The sequence below is a fragment of the Poecilia mexicana genome, unplaced genomic scaffold, assembly GCF_051168715.1.
Source record: "Poecilia mexicana isolate PSO_F unplaced genomic scaffold, ASM5116871v1 scaffold_17, whole genome shotgun sequence".
Taxonomy (NCBI): domain Eukaryota; kingdom Metazoa; phylum Chordata; class Actinopteri; order Cyprinodontiformes; family Poeciliidae; genus Poecilia; species Poecilia mexicana.
In genome coordinates, this window is record NW_028263386.1 from 4,795,910 (window position 1) to 4,811,277 (window position 15,368).

Sequence of the window (15,368 nt, forward strand, 5' to 3'; positions counted from 1 at the left end):
GCAGAGCAAGAGTCCAGAGACAGATGACAGCATCTAGTTTTCAAACACTCAGAATGGCAATTTGATGAATGAAACCATAGCAGCTGGAGAGAAAAAGGAGAGAACATACAAAATTAGCATGAAATTTTCCAAACTAAGACTAAAATCTTGCAGTAAGGTAACAGTCCTAACCATTATGCCACTTGGCCCCAACCCACATAAACATTACCAACAAATGTTTAATTGTGGTGTGCATGTGATGAAGAAAACAAACGATCCCATTGTTAATCCAGGCATGCAAGAAAAAGCGTAACTGCATTCCCATGTCACCCTGGTTGTGCTTATTGTTGCTATGATATACTATGTGAGGCTTTGTTTTTCTTAATTTGATTATGATTAACATTTTCTTATTCTAGTTTCACTTTCTTTTTGTATCTCTCATCACACATTTTCTACCAATCCACCGAAGTGAGACAGCTAAAGCAGATCTTTCAGCTAAGGATGTGGAGCCAGCTAGCAGCAGCGGCGATGGAGACCGAGAGACTCGAAGGCCTCGACGCTACATTACTCCAGGAGACAGTCGCACATCAGAGAGGTTTCGGACACAACCCATTACTTCTGCAGAACGTTTGGAATCTGACAGGTGTCTATTTGTAATCATCTGGTGATAATAATAATAATAATAGTCAATGATGCTAATATTTAATCTTTTTCTCCAGATCACGTCTTAGCCCAACACAACTACAAGATGCTGAAGGTACCTGCAGCCACACTTTTAAATCCTTTCTTTTCACCCTGATCGGCCATTTTTCCTAGTTTGATAGTAAAGATATGATTATCTAGCAGCACAATTTATGCCCAGCTTGATTAAAAGATGGCTGACTTTTCCATCCAGTCTTACATGTTTGTACCACAAAATGAATGAACGCGTCTTGTTAAAAAAAGTCTCAACATAGTTAATAAGTTAGCTAGTGGTGGCATCAATTCATTGGACCATGGGTTCCCCAAGACAAAAACAGCACAAACAATGCCAAACTGTTTATGTAATGATATGACTCAAAATAAAATGTAAGGTTATTTCCTCAAGGAGCTAACAGCTAGCACACAACGCTAACCTAAGCAGAAGGCACGATGCCACTGCTAGCAAAACATTGGCCAAGATGTCACATTAACAACAAAATAAATTCATGTCTAAAATAAAGTTTGTTGTCATTTTAGAAAATAAATGCCTTAGAACTAAAATTTGTCTTTATTTTTCAGAAGGTGAAGAAAAGGTGGATGAGAGAGCCAAGATGAGTGTGGCTGCAAAGCGATCCCTCTTCAGGGTACATTTTTTATTTTTTTTTCTCTTGCATCAGATAGATATTTTTAAACATCAAACAAAGTAGAACCTCAAAATAAACTACTACTTTGTCTTCACAGGAGTGACAAATGAAGTCTTTCTATCTTATTTCACAATAGTTATGAGGAGTTTTAGTATTTTTTTTTACAGTATTTCATGTAGGGCCTATATCATGGCTTTATGTAGGATCGATGGTATTGCTAGAAGTGATATTTTGCTAACATCTTGTTTCAGGAGTTAGAAAAAACATCAGATGGATGCGTTCCCAAACCCCGCTCACGAAACGCTGCCGTGGAACGACGCCTGAGAAGAGTTCAGGACCGTGCGCACACACAACCTGTCACCAACAAAGAGGTGGTCAATGCTTCCAGGTAAATCATGCTTTTATAGTCATTGTTAATATTTTCCAATTTAAAGACACCGTACTGCTATTTTTCCTCATTATTTAAATTTGTCTTAAATTTTTAGCGACGCTACGACATCATCACAACCAGAAGGAACCCCGACAAGTCCAAGTCAAGTCCGCAGCCCTACGGCAGCCAGCACCAGTGTAACTAGCATCAGGTGAGCGTGACACCGAACAACTTCTCTCAATTCAGGTTAAAATTTATAAAATTCTGTCCAACAGACTAAATGATTCTAAAATAATTCATCTTTAGCCTTATGTTAATCATGAAAAGAAAAAGCTGTAGTTGTTTTTGCAGCCATCTATCTGTCTTCATCTCCCTCTCCTGGTTGTGTGAAGGATATGCAGTTTTAGCTTCACTTACTTTATCTGCTGATTCTCTGATTCATGCTGCCAATAGGGCAAAAAGCTGTCACTGTTTGTACAGCAGGCCATTGCCATACAAAGTGTTGATGAGGAAGTGTTTTACTTGCAGAGTTTTTCATATGCAGATCATAAATATCAGTGAAGATGCTTTATTTATGACTGATAAAAAGGTCAAAGGTCGAACCCTTCATATGCGATAGGTGTGTGTATCTTGTGATTTGTTTACTCACCACTGTGGAGATTACTGTAACCCTTGCAAACATCCAGGTGCATTACATGATAATCTGATCTACTTATGCTTCTGTTGTAGTGTCTGATAATCTTAAACAGTTGAAGCAGTCAGGTTTGCTTAACAATAAACAAGGGTGTGAGGATTATTATCATAAAACAAACAATCTACATTGTTTGATTTGTAAACATTTTTTTGACACATTTTTAGCTTACTCATATTTACTATGCCTTTATTATGTTTTCTTAAAGAGAACTTATTATGCAAAATTCACATTTTGAATGTTTGGGTCTCAATTGTTTCTAAAAACATCCTAAGCACTTAAAAAGAAATATTCATATTTTTTGGTGTCTGGAAAATGAGCAGTTTCAAAAACCTGTGGGATGTAAAGTTACAAATCAGCAGGAAGTGCCCATCACCTAGCAACCCCAACAAACCCAGCCCATCACCTTGCAACCCAAGTGGAGCTCCAGCATGTTTACCGCTGTATTTGCTGTACAATGGTTGCTGAAAAGACAACTGCTTTGTTGTTCACTTACCATCAAGAAACCACTTGCCGCTTTCTCGTTGATTGTGCAGCAGTCTCTACTAATGCTTTTCAAAGATGTACAGTTGTATAATTGTTGGCAGCCATTTTCACCTGCGAGTGAAAACTTTGGGTTTGAGGAGGCGTAGTCAGCTGCAGCTTATTTGGATTTAAAGTGACAAGACGCCACTAAGACAGCTCATTCTGAACTGAGCTGAAAACAGATCATGAAATCTTATTACATAAGAATGATTTTGTGGAAAAAGTGTAAAGAACGTGTCTTGTAGAACCCATAGATCTGTCCTAATCTAAAGGTCACTTTTAAATATTAAACAACTTGAAATTTTACTCAACATGGTAAAGGTAAAATTTATATTCTTCAAATAAATAAACATGCACAGCTGCAAAAGTTTATTTTTTATTTTTTTATGTATAACGACTTCATTTTCAGATATTGAAAATACGGCTGTCATTTCCACAGCATTCACGCCTCTTCGCAGCCAAGCTCGACAGCCCAGGAGCAGGAGACAGAAACACAGGCCCTCCAGAAACAGAGCCAGGCTGCTGGAGATGGCCAGGAGCTTCTGCCTGAGGAGCCAGACTTTTCCACACTCAGTCTGTCTGAGAAAATGGCCCTGTTTAACCGCCTCGCACATCCCACGGCGAAGGCAGAAGAGGGCTCTCGAGGTGACACCCGGCAGCGAAGAGCCAACGCCCGCTTCCAGACCCAACCCATCACCCAGGGAGAAGTGGAGCAGGTACCGCGATTTCACTACATATTTTCACTACAAAAATAAAATCTACAACTTTTTTCATATCAGATCCAATTTTAAGAAATGTTTTTTACATTGTTTTCTAAAAAGACTTTACAGATGACAGAAAATGTCTTCAAAAGTGGCTTTTATTTCAATCATTCCTTCCAGGAGTTTTACAACGAGAGTATTACGACTAGACTATGAGAATTTTTGTTTAATTCCGAGAATATGGGCATTATGTTAGCAGTATAAAGTTGCAGTTTTACCAGAAAAATATCTTAAAAGTAAAAAAAATGCTTTCCAAACAAGATGGCGGCTCTTCATCCTTCTACACTACAGAAACCAGGGAGCGCTTTGGTGAAAACAAATCCAGATTTTCCAGAAATTACGTCTTCAAAAACCAAAAAAAATTGATTAATCAATAAAATGAATGTATCACCCAGCCCTAATTGACAGTCTATCATTTTTTGATTGATTTTTAATATTAGTACAACTCCTCTGACTGATGCAGAATCCTTACTTGTTAGCAGTAAATGCAAAAAAATGTTGTAGGATGGCAGAGCTTCACAGAAAAAGGTGTGCGATCTAAAAAAAAATAACAGAGACAGGATGTCAGGTGCTTTTTTTAAAAACAGTTTCTCTTCGTCATGTTGTGAGTCATGATCAATAACTGGTGTCCACACAGGAAACTGTAACCTCTGCGGTGTGTAACAGGGATTTAGAAGCCCCTCAGGGAGAACACGTAAGACCCCTCTGCTGTCAATGTCTGGTTCTGGCTTGGTATTGATCTGACTGGTCCTGCTCGTCAGCCGTGTTTGTGCTTTATATGGTAGTGGCTTAATGTCAACAGCTCCAGCACGGTGGATATCAAGTGTTGCTTGCAGCATGTAATGGATAGTCTAGGGTGCCTGTTTTGTTGTTTTTGATTGCAGCTGCTTCCAAGACATGCTTGTTTGTTGCACAACAAGTATGAGATGTTTGAATGTGGGAAAGAAATCAAGAAATAAGCTAGATTATTCCAGTTTTATTATTAGTTAGTCATAGGAATGTCCTGACGAACACGTTTTGTACCTGATGCTGATTTAGAAATGGGAATTTGCCAGTGGTGGGCACACTTCTGCTAATCAGCTAATATGCTAGTAGCGGAGCTAATTTTTCGCTTAGAGCTTTGAGAACTTTCTGCACACTTAGCTTCCCCTAAACTAATTTGTCAGATAAATTCTTCAGCGTTAATTCAGTTTTCTGTTTTGTAAACTTTCAGTTGAATAAAGTTGGACATATGTGTTTAAGGTTTGTCAAAAGCAGCTATAATTTAAATTTAAGCTAGCACTTTAGCATTACCTTCTGTTAAATACTATGTTGGTGTGTTGCGCTATTACCGGTAGAACTAGTGTTTATGATTACGTTTTTAGTTAGCAGTGCCCGCCACGGACATTTCCAAATATTAAGTCCAAGTGCAATATTAAGCGCAATTCTTCCTTAGCCGAATGTTGTCAGAAAAATAACACACTTCATTACATAAGCATTACAAGGTCAATCTTTAGAGAATTTATGGGCATTTCCACCATTTCTGTTGGAGGAATGAGCCAAGACTCCAGTAAACTACTGTGAGAAGGTTGTGGGTGAATACAAAAACGTCTCACCCAAACAGAACAGTTTTGAAAGCAGCTATACCAAACACTGAAGAAAACAATGTAAACTTAATCATTTTAAGCAAATAATGATCAATTTCTTATTTTTGTGGTATTTAACCAGTGAAAATATTCAAACATATTTTTACTCAAGTAAAAGTAAAAAGTAGATGTCAAACTTGTTAACTTCTTTACTGCAAATATATTTTCTTTTTAACAAAAACAGCCATAATAAAGTTGGTATACTATTTAGTAATCACTCAGTCAATCAAGTTCATTTGCATGGCACATTTTGCAGCAAGGCAGTTCAAGGTGTTTGCGTATCAAAAATAGAAAATTATAAGGTTATAAAGCAAAAACAATGCAGTCAACAACTGAAAAATTACAAATGACGCTAACAATTATAGGGATTTCTTTTACACACGTCTAGCAGCTTAGGAATGATACCATCTTGTTTTGACAATTTGGCATTTTGGCTTCGTCCGGCCTTGATCCAAACATCTGGTTTCCCTTTTACAGAAAATTTCTATTTCCCAATTTTATAACGTGTCTATCGCTGCATTTTCAGGTGAAAATCAAACTGGAGCCGCTGTCTGTCTCCCTGGTCCGATCCGCAGCGGCCGTCACTTCGCAAGCCTCCGTTACCACGGTAACCATGTCCCCACACAGCAGCGGCGGTGGCGGCGGCATCGATGACGGTTTCCATCCAGAGAAATCAACTGCCATCCCGTACGTCCCTGCCCAACAACAGGCCCCAACAGGCAGCGCGAGCATCCACCAGGAGAGGGCGCCGCGGTATTTCTCCTTGACCCAGAGAGGGCACCAAGGCCACAAGGAGGGGCAGCCCGATCCCTGCCCCCTCCTTCCTGACAGCCCAGAGAAAGCTAGGGCTCCTCCTGTCCCCTCATCCTCTGTGGGCCACAGACAGCAGAGCGAGGCGCTGCTGGAGGGCTGGAGAGGCAGGAAAGAGGAAGAGCAGGGAGGAGCCAGGGAAGACGGCATTCAGGAGAAGCTGCACTCCTCTGACAGGGACAGAGGAGAGCAGCCGCAGCATCCTAAGCACTCTGCCGAACCGTCTGTGTGGCGGGGCGAACCGGAGCCTCCGCCCAGCAGGAGAGCTGCAGACTCCCAGGAGGAAAGAGGAAGAGGAGCAGCTCACAGCTCCTCCAAACAGGAGCCAAAGAGAAGCCAGGGAGGCATCTCAGGTAAGTGGTATCACTCACTTTCATTGAAAAGAAATGGAGCAGAAAAGGAGTAAAAAAGATAGAGATCTGTAAGAGGAAAAGAGGACAAAAGAAGCAAAAAAAGGGAACCAGAAATGCCCACCAAAATGGGTCTGCTCCTATTATCCTCATTGTCTTCTGTAGCGTACTCCCACGCATGACTGCTTTGTGCCGGCTGTACACACACACTTAACACACACACACACTCACACACATGCACATCCCAGCTGGGAGTGTTTGATTTGGCTGATGCAGAGAGGCGTTTCAGGCTGTATCTAATTAGCATATTTTTCCATGAATGTACCTCGTGAAGCTCTTTGTCTAGAAAAGGGGAAGCCCTTTCCTCATAACGGCAACACAGATTTCTGATCGAATCCCAGCGCTGTCGTGACCCATAAAGGAGCCGTGGTCCCACTTTGCACCACTTTACGCTTCAGACTACAGCAGAGTGGACCTGACCTGCTTTTATCTGCTAATCTAGGTTGTGTCCAGGGCTTGTCTTTTCCCATGCACACAAACAGAGCAGAAAGAGATGAAAGGACAAAAAGAGGGCAGGGCAACACTTAAATAAAGCAGGTAGAAGTACAAGCTGCTGTTTGTTAGTTCTATGTGACTCGGCCTTCATAAGTGTCCATTATTCTGTCCTTTCAAAAGGTTAGAAAAACCTCCAGTTACTCATCGCTCTGGTGAAACCATAAACCTTTCAACCCAGGCACTAAGGCCAATAAAAAACCAGAAAAACAGGTAGATGTCCTAATAACTAAGACATTTATTTAGTTAGTGCATTCATACTTCATCCTCAAAGGGTAATTAATACACTTTTAGATGATTAAACAATCTTTTTTTAATCAAAAAAAGCTCTAGAGGTTAGTTTATTGTGCTCAAGTGACTGTATTGGTTTCTACAATGGTGATTAGGTGCAAAATGATATTCAACAATAAATAAAACAGAGTTTATAAAAGCATGTTCCTATTAACTCTGACAATCAACAAAAAAAATAATAATTTTACACAATCTTAGGAAAATATTGACATGATTTTGAAAATAAAAATAAAAAGCCAAAAAAGCAACAACAAACAGGAAACAAATACTAAGACAAAGTTGTAACAAGACAAGAAAAGGAAAAGGGAGGACAAAACTATTTTAGAAATTGCAGCAACAGAACTGAAAATAATAAATTGTATTTTTTTCAGAAAATATCGGATGTTTTTAGAAATTCAAAAATAATGGTATAACTAACAGCATAGGATAAAATGTAACTAATTATTTCCAAAACAGAGAAATCTCAGAAATCATACCACAAACATATTTTATTAAACATATCTGGGTCATTTTGCTATGGAATAGAATAGAATAGAATAGTTTATGCTGAAAGCTACTTAATCCAAAGTGTTAAATATTGGTAAATAAAAAAATTAATCATAAGGCAATAAAAAATGTATTTAAAAAATACAGAAATGTGATATTGTAATTTAAATATGACTAAATATAAAACAAACAAATTAATAAAACAACAATAAAATAACATGTTCACTAAGGTACATGGAAATGCATTAATTTATAAATAAATCTGCAAATCAGTCCGAAAAAATGAATTAAGAGCAGTCAGGGTTGGTCATTGAATAATCTGACGGCCACAGACAGGAATGATTTCCTGTGGTGTTCTGTGGTGTATTTTAGTTTTATTTAAAAAAAATAATACTGGTTGAAATCTGGTTTGATCAATCCATCAAAAATGTTTTGTTTCTTTGTCCCTTTCATGTCAAATCAAAACAGAACATTTTTGCTTGTTGCTATTAAAATAATCATGTTAAAATCTTAATTTCAACATGATTTCAGAAAATGCAAAAACATGCTTGTGGTCTCTTTTTCCTGCAGACTTGCCGGATCACCCAGGGCCGCTGAAGCCGCTGATAGCTAAGGTATCGTCCCGGACTGTGTCTTACATTTCAAGTGGCCAGCAGCAGCAGCCGCAAAGTATCCTCCAGCCCCCTCGGACTCTTCCCAAACCCCCTTTATACATCCAGCCGCAGTCCTACTCCCAGGCCCCGCCCACCCAGCCCAAACCCTTCACCCATTCGGTGCAGCCCCAGCCCAAACCTCCAGGTCAAACCCTATCGAAGCCGTACCCTCAGGTCGCCCCCCAGCCTCCTCAGGCCAAACCTCAGGCGCCGCCTCAGACGCCCCCTAAACCTCACTCCTTCCCCCAGGCTCTCAAGCCTCAGGTCGCGACCCCGGACCATCCCGAGGACTTCAGCAAGAACAGTGTCCATTCTGGAGACCTGCTGTCCCCCACGGAGCCAGGAGACCAACTGCCTGACGGCATGTCCACCAAACAGATGTCCATCAAGGAGAGGTGAGGCTCATCTGATTAACTTTATATGTACTCTATCTACACCTGTCGCAATAAGCAATTAATCAATTAATTAATTTCATGATGAATTAAAATGAGATCAATAATTTTTTGAAGGGCAATTTTGTTTACAGAGTCTTCATTATTCATGTTATTTATGGTTTTGGTTGTGTGTCGATTTTGTTTTGTGTTTTATTTTGGATATTTAAAATGTCTTCCAGTTGCAGTGAGTGTTTCGTACAAGATTAAAGTTTACTTGCATTTGATTGTATTAGTTGAAAATGGTCTCAAAATAACAATACTATTGTTTATCACAATAATTTCTTGGATGATTTGTTGTTCAGTAAATATTGTTTTTGTGAAGTCCTAAATATAAAACTCATTTTTATATCAAGATCATGAATTTCCTCAAACAGAGGGATGTAGCAGAATGTATTAATAAAACTATTAAACTGTTCTTTATCATAGCTCACTCTGTATTTACTGAGTACTTCTTAAATTATATAATATTTAGCATCTTTGCACATTCAGCACTATACAAATAAAAATTGCATAACTGTTCTTTTGAAATTCTGGATTCTACAGACTGTTTTATGCTGGATTCGTATTTGATGGGGACACGTGTGAACTTTATTAATCTTTTGATTGTTGACATTAGAATAGATTTCAGATGATAGGAGGCAGATAACTAGTTCAATAAATATGATTTTGTTTGTTTTTATTAAATATTTTTTAGCGTAACAGATCAAAAGACATAAAAAATAGTATATCATAAATAAATGTAAAAAGAATTAGCAAATACAGATATTTTATCTTTGCTAAATGAGGCTAATTACTAACTGAAAATCAGTAGACTATTCCTCACTCAAATATAATCTGATAACATAAATAAAGACAACATTTCTGAGCAATATGGGTTCTCCACAACATTTCTGATTACAATCTTTAACGTTTGATGAAAAAAATGGATTATGAATTTTCTGCAGAAATATGAATTTAATATTATTACAATAAATAACACAAATTACGCAAATTACAAATCTTTGCTTTTCTATTAAGCTGAAGAAATAAATTTGTTATTATTTTTCTTTCTGAATTAGAAATGGTGATGTTTAAACCTTCATTAATGGGAGGCTTCTTGCAAACAAAAAGAGACACAAAGAAAGACCCGATATCGGTAAATAAGTCTGGATAAAGAGGGTGGAAACCAGGAATGGGATCTTAAAGACATTAATGAACTTTAAAAATTACCCTTTAAAAAACCCAAAGGTGAGAAAATTGCTAGTTTCTCAGAGTTTAACAGTTTTAAGCATGTTTTCTTACATAGTAAGGTTTCTACCTCTTTCAAATCACTGAAGAGTCATTTTATAGCATCATTCTAATCTTTTTCTTGGCAGCCAGCAGAGATCTGTGCAGACGGACTGTCCCCTCTGAGTTTTAGCAGATTCCTCAGATTGCCCTCATTTCTGGCCTTTTCATGCAGCAGTAGCAGCAATAATGACACACTTTCTTTTACCCTTCAGCCATCCGTTATTAGCTCTGCTCACACACCCACCTTTTATACAGGCCAGATTTGTTGGCTGAGAAACCAATAATCTGTTTTTTACTTTTGAAAACTCATTTCTTTTCAGCACCTAAGACGCTTTATGGGGGCTTCTGGTAAATTTGTAAAACGCCTCAAGATAAACTAATGTTTTATTGCAACGGGATAATGGGACTGTTTAGTCCTATTGCTGGTTGCTTGGGGAAGAGAATTAACAAACAATAATAAATGAACAAAAATTCCTTAAACGCATGTATAAACCTTCTTATCTTTTGTTTATTGTTAGAGTGGCGCTGCTGAAGAAGAGCGGTGAGGAAGACTGGAAGAACAGGATCAACAAGAAACAGGAAGTGGCAACGGTAGCATCAGCAGAGCAGCACCAGCATCAGGAATGGGAGATGGAGACCAACCAGAAGAAGGTTTGGCTGTAACCATCATAGATGTTTGTTTAATAATAACTACCATCACAGTTACTTCACTTTGTTTGGATTTGTGTTCTCGCCTTGCTTTAGGCTAGAACAGCTGAGCTATATGCAAAATTCAGACATAAATGAACATGTCTTGTATTACCCATAGACCTAGCCTAAGCTGAAATATTGCAGCTACTGTTAATCATGGAGGTTGCATCATGTTTTAGGTTGTTTATGTCACATTTGCACTGGTGCTTTATCCAAATTTAGGACTATCTCTACACTTTTTGCCACAAATCAAGAGCTAGCTGGTCGAACCTTGGTACCAAATCAGCTTTCAAACAGGACAGCGATCAGAAACGCTCATCAAAACTGACAGATAAAGCAGGCTGACACTGAGAATGACCAAAGCCTCACTTAAATCCTATTAAAATGTGCGAACTACACTTAAAAGTGCAGAGTAGACACATCCTGTCAGAACTATTCCATAATCTTATTAACGGCTATAAAAAACATATGGCTGAGGTGCAACTTGGCCAAATATCAGAGCAGGATGAATCTTTAAGCATGAATGTTTAACTTTAAGCCTTTGTTGATTAGAGAAAAAAATCCCCAAATACGGCTATGGATACGTAACTGCATTGTTTATTATAAAATCATCCTACCTCAGCAAAAGAATGGTTCAAATAATTAATCAAAACTCAAAATTAATAACTTATTGAAGCTGTTGGATAAATTATTCTGTCCAGAACTTTGATAAATCACATGCTGGTGTAGAGTCAAGCTCCCCATTAATTTTGTTTCTGTATGTCTGCAAACAAGAATGCTTTGTTTCTGGATACTTGTAACAGATATATATATATAAAAAATTCCCCTCTCACCCTCCGTGGGTGGTCTCTTTCATCCTCTGAGCTCGGGTCCTCTACCAGAGGCCTGGGAGCTTGAGGGTTCTGCGCAGTATCTTGGCTGTGCCTAGAACTGCACATTTCTGGACTGAGATGTCTGATGTTGTTCCTGGGATCTGTTTGAGCCACTGCTCCAGTTTGGGGGTGACTGCCCAGAGGGCCCCGATGACCACAGGCACCACTGTGGTCTTCACCTTCCAGGCCTTCTCCAGTTCCTCTCTGAGGCCCTGGTATTTCTCCAGTTTCTCATGCTCCTTTTTCCTGATGTTGTGGTCACTTGGTATTATATATATATAATGGTATTATATATATATATATATGTATATATATATATATATATATATATATATATATATATATATATATATATATATATATATATATATATATATATATATATATATGTGTGTGTGTGTGTGTATTTAAATTAATTTTCTGTGAAGTGTTGAAAAAATTGTCTGCATTTTTTGCTCTGATTGTTTTGTTATAAATGAAAGAAATCTACTATAGGTTCAGGATAAAGAAAGAATTAAGATTTCTCTTTTTATTTTAAATGTCTTTTTTTACTGTTCACCTTTCATAATTATAACCTTTCATAATTATAATTCTATTGTGACTTTAGATTTTATTTCACACGTTTTTCCTTTTATGGTGACTTTTTCAACCTTTTTTCTTTTCCTAAATGATTTTGTTTTGCACCTTTGGTGTGTAAGTACATTTTTACAAACCAGTATGGCAAAGAAAACTATTTCCAGACTAGTTTGGAAATAGACTAGAGGCAATATCAGACCATAGAGGCTTTTTAAAGAGCCTCTTTTCCGGCTTCTCACCCGCTTCACTATTAGTATTCTGTTGGAAGAAGCGTCCTGTTTCAGCCTTTCATGACGGTCCCCCCTCCTGTCTTAGTTGCAAACTCTTTAGCAACAACGTCTCCCCCTTCCCCACCCGCACCCCGTTTCCATCAGCTGAGTTGTTTCTCTGTTTTAACCCTTTCAGGAGGAAGGCGTCGCTCAGGACCATTCTGCAGTGTCTGGCTCTGAACAGCTTTGGGTAAGGCTCGCTGCCAGCAGCACACCAGTTCTTAGCCAATCAGCTTGGACCAGTAACTGTGCCGTCCAATCACATTGTGTTTGTGTGGCTGGCTAAATCTACTGCTAATAGTGAGCAAATACAAATAGAAAATGGAGTGTGAACAGCAAAGACAGAAACCCCTTCTCCGAAATTCAACACCTTCAAGCTTGGCTGAAATTAGCAGCCGCCCACATGGGTACACCAAATATCTTATCAATCAATATCTGACCACAATGACAAGAGACAGAGTGATTCTTTACGAACACTACAGACTCACCGTCTTTTGTTTCTTGTTTCCATTCATTTTCCTGTGACTTTGCTGTTGGTACACCTGGATTTACCCACTGAACAACAATAAAGGATATGTCTGGTCTAACAACTGTTAAGCATGGTGTTGGCAGCATCAGTCTGTGCAGCATGAAAATATTCACACCTTTTAAGTGCATCAATCTTTTTTCATGTAAACTTTAAAAAGGACTTATGACATTTTTGTACTTTCATTTGGGTCTCTACTGCTTTAAAAACAACCCAAGTGCTTAAAAAAACAGTCAGGTGTTAACTTTTATTTCCAATAAGTTAAAGTTTTTTGGTGTCTGGAAAATAAGACATTTCAAAAACGGCAGTTCAGTCATACTTTGCTGTTACCTAGCAACCGCCGGAAATGCCCAGCCTGTCACCTAGCAACCCAAGCAGAGTTCCAGCACATTTGGTCGTTAATATATACCACCCAAATATTATTCAAATAAAAAAACTTGATTCACATGCAGATAGTCACAGTGAAATTGTTTCTCTCTCTTTTTCTTTCTTTTTTAAAAGAAGCAAACTCTAAATGTGTAAAATCCTACAACAAATGTGCTTGTTAGAGAAAAGACAAAGAGCTATAACTGGGAATCATGTCATAACAGAAAGTGACTGTTAAAACTAATAAGTTGCCACCTTTCAGGGACTTGTAAGGGGTGCAGGCTTATTGTTCAGACCAGCGATGTTTCCAGCATTAGAACGTCTGTTTTAAGGAACATATTATTTAAAATAAGTACTAATATCAGTTTACCAGTTGGAGTAAAGTAAACTAACCTCCAGTTTATACTTTTTGCATCATGTTCTTAGTTTCTGACTTACACTTTTTCTCCTTTAAATCCAACCTTCGTCTTCTTCCATCCTTATTACTTTTGTATGTTTTTGCGTTTCCTCCTTTTTCACTTTTCAATCCATCTCTCCATCCTCAGGAGCCTGTCTTCTCCTCAACCTTTTCTCCTACTATTTCTCTTGGCCAAAAGTGCCAATATATTGACCATCATGGTCAGGTAAGGACTAGCGCTAATGGACGGCATGAAGTGGGCTCCTGTCTTTCTTTGCTTGAAAAGCAAAAGATTTTCTTTGCAGTGGTGAGACGGATTCACTGCAAAAACACAGGAATTTGTTTAGTTTTTAGTGCAAATATCTTAGCACACTTGAAATTAGATAAAACTAACTTAAAAGTGACTTTTCCGCAAGATACTGGAGCTCGCTTTAAGGCAGTAAATCCTTAATATTGATTAAAAACTGTACTACTTGCACTGGCAGTTTATTTCAATTACAACATGGGAAAATGTTTTAAGGGGAAAAATCTACTAGTGGAACTAAAACTTTTGTATTAATATTAAGCAGCTATTGACTTAAAACAATCTCTCTTCTTGCTAAAAAAAAAAGTTACTTTCAAGTTAGTTTAGTTACTTCAAGTGTGCTAAAATATTTGCACCAGAAAGTAGACCAAAAATACTTGGCAAGTTGTGTTTTTGCAGTGTTCGTAACGGCAGCATGAATAGCAGGCAGTGTTGTTTCTGAAAGAATGGAGAGGACTGGATAATCATGCACCTTGCATGCTTGGATTGATCTAATCTTTGCGTTTCTGCTTGAGTTGATGCTGTCACTTCATGAATAATTGGCTGGGAGGAAGTAAAAGCTCTGACATGATGTTACAGTGAAGTTATGTGGAACATGATGTAAGACTTTAGGGTTATATTTTATAAGCAGTGGTAAATAGAGGATTTTATCCACTCCATGGATTTGATTTATGTGCTGATTTCATCAGGATGACTGGAAAGGATCTGAAACGATGAACATTTCCTGCATCCAGAGTTTATTTCATTCTGTACAAGCTAAGGCACTTCAACCTAATGAGCTTCCTTGTTTTAAATCTCATCTCTGTGCAGAATGCTGAGGAAGAAACCGAGGCCCAGATGACCATCGAAGAGAGGAAACAGATGATTTCAACGCGTGAGGATGCCTGGAAGACAAAAGGCAAAGGAGCCGCCAACGACTCCACTCAGTATACAGTTGCTGCTCGAATGGTCAAGAAAGGTCAGGTCAAAACTCCGCAGCTCTGGAGAGGAAAATAATTTCTGACACAATAAAGAGCAGATTTAAAAATCTTAAAAATACATATATATCTATGTAGATGGATTTTTATAGTTACCATTTAGGTTTTCTTCCCTGATTTTATAAGAGTTACTTTAGCAGGAGACATTTAATTCTAGGTGTTTGAATCTGAATGCTTTAAATGTGTTTAAAACAAAGATGTTGCATAGGCATCAAAGCGTGAAGTAATAAGATCTGCTAATCAAACATGATTGAGTGTCAAAACAAATCC

At 38.1% G+C, this 15,368-nt stretch overlaps 1 protein-coding gene across 1 annotated transcript in view; it reads left to right on the forward strand.

Annotated features, from left to right (window-relative positions):
- Positions 1–15,368, forward strand: part of svilb (supervillin b) — a 40,669-nt gene that overhangs the window by 12,181 nt on the left and 13,120 nt on the right. Inside the window, exons 8-20 of the mRNA XM_014967336.2 lie at positions 449–622; positions 699–736; positions 1,240–1,304; positions 1,556–1,692; positions 1,790–1,885; positions 3,330–3,606; positions 4,289–4,345; positions 5,803–6,439; positions 8,336–8,813; positions 10,640–10,772; positions 12,665–12,718; positions 13,966–14,043; positions 14,932–15,079. Of these exons, the coding sequence (XP_014822822.2) occupies positions 449–622; positions 699–736; positions 1,240–1,304; positions 1,556–1,692; positions 1,790–1,885; positions 3,330–3,606; positions 4,289–4,345; positions 5,803–6,439; positions 8,336–8,813; positions 10,640–10,772; positions 12,665–12,718; positions 13,966–14,043; positions 14,932–15,079 (2,372 nt within the window). The remainder of the gene's footprint in view (positions 1–448; positions 623–698; positions 737–1,239; positions 1,305–1,555; positions 1,693–1,789; positions 1,886–3,329; positions 3,607–4,288; positions 4,346–5,802; positions 6,440–8,335; positions 8,814–10,639; positions 10,773–12,664; positions 12,719–13,965; positions 14,044–14,931; positions 15,080–15,368) is intronic.